The sequence below is a fragment of the Truncatella angustata genome (genome assembly GCF_020726525.1).
Source record: "Truncatella angustata strain MPI-SDFR-AT-0073 chromosome Unknown BKA67scaffold_9, whole genome shotgun sequence".
NCBI classification, from domain to species: Eukaryota; Fungi; Ascomycota; class Sordariomycetes; order Amphisphaeriales; family Sporocadaceae; genus Truncatella; species Truncatella angustata.
The window spans coordinates 404726-413090 of record NW_025763389.1 but is presented as its reverse complement, the minus strand read 5'-3'; the positions used below and the strand labels follow the sequence as shown (position 1 = coordinate 413090).

Genomic DNA, 8365 nt, shown 5'->3' with positions numbered 1-8365 from the left:
CACGTCAAGTGCCCCAAGGGAGGCCCGCGGGCCTCGTTATACGAGCCTGCCACGACGTTAAATACAGCTACTACTAGCTACTACTACTGATGTCCTGGCTTACTGTCCTTGGCAGTGAGGCTCACGGTTGGCTCACCGTGATCCCAAGTGATCCTTATAGTATGGCTCACTGTCCTTGGCAGTGATCCAATGTTCGTCACGTGACCTGAATCCTTTGTCTCATTCCCGTTTGAGGCTCCAGCTGTCTCCATATGGCGTGCCCGCAGCTGTGCCACTTAAGGTCGCATGCATGGCCTGCGTTCGTAACACAGAACAGTGGCGAACACTGCTAATATGCTCCCACCAGCGCCCACAGAACATAAAAATGTACCAATTTTCGTAGCTGCCCCGCAGACTCATAAGTTGCGAGCGATAGACAAAGAGAAAGCCGGAAAAAGACCAGAAACAAGAGGAGAAGTCTTAATAAGACATTAACCGTAAATGATTCCCATTTTCTCACAAAAGCACTTGCACAAACAAAAATGAAGAGCTCTATTCATGTCAAGACAAGAACCAACAACCATACTTCCCCGAAACGGATGTCATGATTAAGAGCCTTAAAGATTGGGAGTGAGATGTAGTCCAATCAAGCTTCAAGGCAATACCATTGTGTATTTCAACGACAGCCTAGGATTGAGTAATTGAGCAATGGTCACATCCCGGCCAAGTAGCTGCTCGGACTTTGAGTTAGAAGTGATTTACCGGGCGCATATGTACTACCTCTATCATGGGGTATTGTTGAGTAATCACACGCTACGATGATGCTACCTGGTGTAAATACCCAAACAGGGAGGCTCCTACTCAAGGTGATCCACTAGTTAACTGTGGCGGAATACTGATTGGATCATTCTGAAAAGGTGATAGAACATACTTAATTGAGGATACAGAAAATGCATAGTCACGCCGCTAGTTGGTCGACTTACGTCTCCCCCACGCTGACTGTACCAAATACAGCGTAGATTACTGATCCACTCTTGTTTACTGATCCACTCTTGTTAACTGATCTGTCACTGAATTATGAGGTCCGAGGTTCGAGATGAACTGAAGGATACTAAACAACTTTCGGGAGCGATATAAAATGAGAAGAAAAAGCTTCAAGAGCAAATAAGTCTAACAACCTCGATCTACTTTTATACTGTGCACAGAACGCTACTCTGGAGTCTTTTCAACGACGGGAACCACTAATCTAGTCGCTATCTCAAAATGTCATTCGACTTACCTTTCACGAAGATTCTGGTGATTGGAGGGACTGGAGCGCAAGGTCTACCCATTGTGCGAAGCCTGACCAAGGATGGTCGCTACCGATGCCGTGTGCTGACAAGAGACATCTCTGGGGAAAGAGCCCAGACACTTGGCTCTTTACCTGGAGTGGAACTGTTTGGTGGTTCGTTTGAAAACGAACAAACCTTGCGTGATGCGTATAAAGGTTGCGATGCTGCCTTTGTCAATATTGACGGCTTCAATACTGGCGAGAAAGGGGAGACATATTGGGCGATCCGGGTCTTCGAGCTTGCGCTAGAGAATGGTGGCATCAAGTTCTTCGTCTATGGCAACTTGGATTATACATACAAGAAGTCTGGGTATCGTCCAGAATTTAGATCTGGCCATTATGATGGCAAGGGCAGGATTGGAGAATGGATCCTTTCTCATTCACCCAAGTTGCCAGGTGGATCTAAGACATCCAATATGGGAATTGCTCTTTTTACGACTGGTCCCTATCTCGAGATGATTCTTTCGGGAGGAACAGTCCTTGAGCCACGCATCGAACAGAACGGAGGAGGGGAGCAAGTTGTGACTTGGAGAGCACCACTGGGAGACGGCGCCGTCGCACACGTCTCTCTGGAAGACTGTGGATATTACGTGCGATGGCTGTTCGACAATGCGAAGGAAGCCGATGGCATGGACCTGGAGGTGGCAATCGAGCACGTGCGCTACGATGATTTCGCCAAGGCGTTCGAGAAAGTTTCTGGTCATCCTGCACGATTCATCGACGTTGATCTCGAGACTTGGTGGCGCGAAGGCCCCCTGCATCATAGAGCTGAAAGTCCGGCTGGATACGGCGCTAGCATAGATGACCCAGCTTCAATGTCCATCAAGCAGAATTTCAGCGGATTTTGGACGATTTGGCAACACTCAGGCGGGAACCAGGGTGTCATCAGGAGGGATTACCAATTGCTCGACAGGATACATCCCAACCGTATACGGTCAGTGGAACAATGGTTGGAGCGCGAACAAAAGCTTGGCGTCGAGTCTGGAAGAGGTGATCTATGGTATCGCGTGCAGCCCGATAATTTGCAGCCCATACTTAAAATCCAAGAGGATGGATTCCGTGATCCCCGCTAACCTCGTTAGCGGGGCTGGCGTACTCGGAGTGGAGTACTATTACATGCTGCAAGCAAAGTAGACGCTGTGATCCGACGGGAGGATTGAGAACTCATTGGCTTAGTTAGGACTTCTGTTGATTATGGGGCTTTGAATTCTTTCGGGTAGATCGCTTTGATCTGCTGCCTAGAAGTTAGCACGCAGAGCAAAAGATAGCTTAATATATGGTGATACCATTTTACATATCTTCAGCTTTCGAGCAACATGGGGCGCCCCACCTTGCCCCCCACCCCCCTAGAACTCAACCACCGAGGGTACTGAATTATCGTTAGTGAACATTTGCCAAGTTTAATAATCACGGTATTTCTAATCATCAAAGATTATTTTTGGAATATGCCGGGAAATTTTCTAACCGAGGGATGCAACATCTAATACGCCTCACTAATATGGCATATTCTAAGTCAAACGGAATAGACTGTGTATTTTCGGGGTTCGAGAAGCAAAGAATACCAATTGTGTCTTGGTCATTGGACAGGATGGGGCGGGCCACGAAGGTACAATGAGAGTTGTAGTCCTCTATCTGCCTGGCTAGCTGAATTCGCACGTCGAATCTTTCGTTGTTATACTCTGGAAAGTAAACTGATTATTTCATTTTGAATTGCAACTCATCACAATCATTGTTTTCGGTACATGCAGCGAGCGGTCTTGAATTAAAGTGGCGATAAGAGCCTCTCCATGAAAAATGCAGCGAGGATGACGAGTGCTGTGTATACTGCGCTTTGTGGCTGTGGAGAACAGCATCTCAGTTTGTTGCCGTATCTATGCTTGGTCGATCTACCATATTCTTAAAGACCCTTGGATGCTGGCTGGGCAAGCCTTCCCAATGCCTCAGTCCTGTTAGTGACTTCAATTCGCTTATCGAGAATGTCTGCGAGCTCCTGGGTATGACTAAGCATAGGCAAATGCCCAGAGTTGAGCTTTAAGACTTCCCACTTCGCTTCTGCAGCAAACGTTTTGTGCATCTGAGGTGGTATGGTTCGGTCGGCTTCGCAAATTATATATGTCGAGGGTACGTAACGATAAGTTATAGTCATTATTTCAGTCTTTTGTACTGCAGAAGACTGATCCATGGCTTTTCAAGCCTGATACCCCGCTTCATCAGATGGGAAATCGTGACACAGGACTTCCGCAACATTCTTGAGGCAATACCGACCACCCGCTTCTACATCGTCGTTTGGTAACTCGTTAAATGCGCTCTTGAATGAATTTGCCCCTGGGGAGTGATGAATCCTGCCACGTATATGAGGTGTGCGACGCCTCTAGGAAGGCCTTGCACCTTCCGGTGTAGCCGAGACAATGACCGAGGCACAGCTTCGGTGCCCACCGAGCCGCCGTATGAGTGCATCAGGACTACGACGGTCTTTCCCATTTTCTTGGTGAGGTGCTCAAGAACTCCCCGGATTGTATCGGCATAATCGGCAAGACTGTTGGTCGCAAGGTCGGGGTCGTCCTGTCCTGTTAAGCTCGGGATTGTGGGGTGAGGGATATGATATCCTAACACTTCAAGAGCTTGGGCCAGCTTGATGTATATGAGAGGTAGCTGGAAAGCGCCTTGGACTAGGACGATGACGAGTATGTGCGGTTGGCGGTTCATTGTGATGGTCGTAATGATGGCAATTGAGTGGATGCAAAGTACCAAAATGTGTCTCGTTTTTCGCACGCAATATAAAGAGTTGAAGGAAAAGTATTGTATCTATCGGCCACGCACGACGCACTAGCCCTTCAGCCCGTCGCAGTGCTTTCACCAGTACGGTAATCATTTCACTCTCGTCCATAGAAATGTAGCGTTTCGATGACGGATGACGACAGTAGCGAGCTATTTTTAGTGATATATATTTATTTGTAAGTCGCAAAGCTACCTGCGCTGAAATACTACTAGAATGGTTGACAAGTGAAGTGTTTGGCAGTTTCCAGCTGTGATCTTAGACAATAGTATACGTTGGTAACCTAGTAACCTATGTTATTTAGGATTGGCGCTTGCTTAGTCATTCCTTGTGAGGGTCATATTCGGCTTAATTAGCCCCATTTCATAGGCCCAGAAGCACTGAAACTGGGTAGTAGCGAGAAATGAATCAAAGATGCCGCAACAACGTACAATGAACGTCATTCTCGTCATTTCTTGACAATCAATTCACCGCATGACCAGGACCTGGAATTTGCGTTGCATGAGCGCCCATATGCCAGCAATCGATGCTTCAAACTCACCACAATTCTCAAGTGTCAATACCGAGAGGCTTGAGAGTTATTATCACTGCACCAAAATAACATTCGCGCCTGACCACTTAGTGGCAGCGACTATCAGCTTTAAAAAGTTGCAACGAGCGCAACTTTAGCGCACACCTAGGTCGAGGTAACTGTTGTACCAAAAGGTTGTCGTCATTGGCGGAACAGACCCACGTCAATAGCCAGCGGCGTGCGGATTATTCACATACGCAACACTCATACGACATTTTATCTTTCGCTCAGTTGTTAGTAATATTGAGATTTTCATTTATCAATCGTAGCAAGACTATGGCGGCTGAAGGAGTCGTCCTACGGGATTTGGTCAACGAAGATCGTTCCTTGGATCCCGACTCGCGTGCTGATGACAGACATCAACCGGTGCGTGCATTTGGTGCAGCTGGCGCAGCACCTGATGATAATGGTCCGAAAGGACCAGCGCAGACCGAGCATGCTCACGAAATGGACATCGGCTGGGGCACAGATCCTGAAAAGATCACGCAACCTTTCATAGAAGGTGTCGACAATGAAGATGTTTGGCTGTGGATCAGACGGTTTAACAAAGTCAGTCCCCAAGAATGAAAACTTCCATCGCGAAGCCCCGTTAACAAAAAACCAGCAAATCTTTTGTCTTAAACGGACCTCTAAGCCACTCATTGGCGGCCTGGATTTGAACGTCGCAGAAGATGAAGAGTTCTCACCCAACAAATTACGAAGTCAGTTTGAGAGGCTTTACATGGGACCAGTATGCTACTTTTCAGAAATCATCCATGTGCTCATTTACTAATACCTACATAGATCGTGGGCGTTCTTGTCTTCTGCAAGCATGTTGCAAGACTTCGTTCATGGAGGGAAACGCGGAGGACGGCTGCTTTGTGCACGGTTAGTAAATCTACCATCTGCATACACCATGCTCTACTAATCATACTAGATATACTTCACAGCTTGGGCTTTGGATCGTCTGACTGCAGCGCTTCTAATTTTCTTCGTCGTCCTTGCTGTTTTGCCCTCAACCAGAAAGTTATTCTTTCCACCAGCACCATTGGCACTGGTCGATTATAAAACAGGTGGACCTGCGCAGCCAAAAGCTGGCACACTGGGCTCAGTTGGCACGACGACTGGAGCGCCTGAGAACTTGCGTGGTGAAGCTTTAGAGAACGAGGCAAGTAATTTTGTTACAGGTATTGGTGCGATCGCTGCCAATGTCATGGCTGGTGGTGATCCTCATGGCCAGCCTGACAGTGAGGGAAGTGGTCTTATGGATAAATTGCCAGAACCCAATCAAGTAGCTACGATGATCGCGACAGCAAAAGACAAAGCAGAAGGTGTGAAGGATCCATCTGGGGATAAGTCCAAGGCACCTATGGAGGAAACAATGTGGGCACAGATGAAGCCACTCATGCACTTGTTGTGTCTTCTCAACGACACATGGGAGCGATGCGGACAGTAAGAAGTTTCCCCGCAAAATAACTTTGGTAATTAACAGAACACTAATAGTGACCAGTATGCTAAATCCCGTGTACCCTCTTTCTCAAGGCAAAAACAGACTTCGAGCTATTAGCATGTTGCTCCCACTGCTTGTTATTTCTTGGTTCTTCACCGCACACTTCATTTACAGACTCACAGCATTATTATTTGGTATTGGCGTGTTCGGCGATCCCATCTTGAGCAGAGCATTTGAATGGTTCAAGCGCCGTGAACCTGAGTGGAAGTACACCTATCACATGGCCAAGTATGAAATCAGCTCTTGTTATGAAATACCCACTGACCATATTTAAAGCACTTTCTTCAAGGGTATTCCGACCGACGCCCAATTGGCTCTTACCCTCTTGCGACTTGGTGAGGCGAACAAGGCACCACTGCCGCCTCCGCCAGTTAAATGTGAGGTTCCCTCAGCACAGACACTAGAACTAACAGGCGATATTCTCAATGCTGGAATGGGAGACCAGCCATTGGGTGCTTCCGACCATGAGCTTCGTGACGCAGCAAAATACCGTCAAGACGCAACCGACCAGTCCGGTGGCCAAACAAACGAGATGACAAGTACCACTACAGATAGTGGCAAGAGAAGCAAATTCTTGAGTTTCATTAAGGGTGGTGCCAAAGGAGCTGTTAAAGCAGGCGTTGCGATTGATAAGATGCGAGCAAAGAGAGGTACAGATAGTGCAAAGCAGCGTGTCGGCGTCGTTCCAACAAGTAAGAACGATAACCCAACTCTCTCCCGAACGGAGTTCGAGGGTAGAGTAAATGGAAGACTGGGAACCGTTCATCTGGATCTCGAGGGCCCTACACCACGCATCTCATTCCAATCAGAAACACATGGTACCAAGGAACGAATGCATCTTGAAGACAAGGCTGGATCTCCTGACGACTTTTCCGTGCCGATCAATGACATTATTAGTTTGACAAAGCACTCTGGCACAGGTTTCAAATCTAAGCTTTTCTCAAGTTGGGCCACCAACCGTGAGACGCGCGACAGTATCAGGATCGAAGACAGTATGGGGCATGACTACGTCATTACAGCCATAGCGTTCAGAGATGAGTTGTTTAACAGGATCTGTGCCATTGGGACTCAAAGGTGGGATATCTATTGAACGCGTCGAACTTGAACTGTAACGACTTTAGCGCTTTTGGAGGTTTCTTTGTCAATACTAGGATGGGTCCATGAGCAATTCATGAGAAATTTAATTTTGACCCCCATCTGTCAACTCTTGAAATGTTGAAGCCCCGGAGTAATGAACACTTCTCTATCCCAATGCAGAAACAATGCAGGCTCTAGTTATGAGTTCCCTTCCAGGCATCAAGATTTCGAGATCCTCTCTGCGATTTCATCGTGGACGCGGAGAATGACGTCCCACCTGAAGCAAGCAACACAGTATTTTATCATCTGGATATACTCCCTATTCTACTTTTGATTTTGATATTGGGCATTGTAAAGTAGCCATATCAAGCCTGGTGAAGAAATCAAGAGATATAACCAACGTGGCACGCGCAATTGAACTGCAGACAAGGTTAGCAACTGATCATGCTTTAGTAATCTTCCCGCTCGTGAGCATATACTGCATGACATTGCATTTATAGATCAGCAGCAACTTGAGAGTTTGAGCACTTGATTGAATTGACACCTTGTGCATTGCTCACACCTATGTCCGATCTTGCACTTGCCTGGAGGCTGTAGTTTTACCAACGAGTAATCCTTTTGTCGTTTGTGTAGATAGTTCAAGCTATATCTACCAAAGTTATGGAAGCCTATGGCTGAGCTAAAGTTGCTGAATTTCGCCAAGATGCCCCTGTGATGCACTGTTCAACTCTGCTATGACCGCGAAATCAGGACACCACTGTAAAACGTCATTGTTAATAAACAATGCCGACTGCCAAGATTTGGTTCATCAGGCAAAGGCGTGCGGGGCCATTACTTAATTGGTCAATGTCTTCCATGGGACGATGCACGCATTTATATAGCAGCAGGTATTTGATGTGCAAGTGTCCAATATGCATTTCTCACTGCACCAATTCATTAGGTTTATAAAAGTGCCACTTATTCGTGGTGTTGGTTCGTGTCTAGCCAGGTCCGGCTTGGCACTCGTTTATTTCGTGATGACTGACATCATCCGTACTCGCCGATAGAACTCGGGACACCGTTCACAAGAATCGGATAGAGCCGTGATTGGAAAAAACACTATGCATCGAGATGCTCCAAGTCGGACTAACGTTAACCACCCTG

At 47.0% G+C, this 8365-nt stretch overlaps 3 protein-coding genes across 3 annotated transcripts; 2 read left to right on the top strand and 1 right to left on the bottom strand.

The window, feature by feature from the left end:
* The first annotated feature begins 913 nt into the window (after window positions 1-913).
* Window positions 914-2606, top strand: BKA67DRAFT_580141 (uncharacterized protein). Its single transcript, XM_046103827.1, has one exon. It carries the CDS (start codon window positions 1243-1245, stop codon window positions 2380-2382), a length of 1140 nt encoding a protein of 379 aa, XP_045953162.1. The 5' UTR covers window positions 914-1242; the 3' UTR covers window positions 2383-2606.
* A 977-nt stretch (window positions 2607-3583) lies between these two features.
* BKA67DRAFT_663050 (uncharacterized protein) lies at window positions 3584-4015 on the bottom strand (the record flags this gene model as incomplete). The annotated part of the gene is made up of 1 exon (XM_046108114.1): window positions 3584-4015. One exon carries the CDS (start codon window positions 4013-4015, stop codon window positions 3584-3586), a length of 432 nt encoding a protein of 143 aa, XP_045953161.1.
* Window positions 4016-4932: 917 nt separating this feature from the next.
* BKA67DRAFT_663049 (uncharacterized protein) lies at window positions 4933-7235 on the top strand (the record flags this gene model as incomplete). Its single annotated transcript, XM_046108113.1, has 6 exons — window positions 4933-5205; window positions 5261-5386; window positions 5440-5523; window positions 5573-6087; window positions 6146-6373; window positions 6422-7235. The coding sequence occupies 6 exons, from the start codon at window positions 4933-4935 to the stop codon at window positions 7233-7235; spliced, it is 2040 nt and encodes a 679-aa protein (XP_045953160.1).
* Between the last annotated feature and the right edge of the window lie 1130 nt (window positions 7236-8365).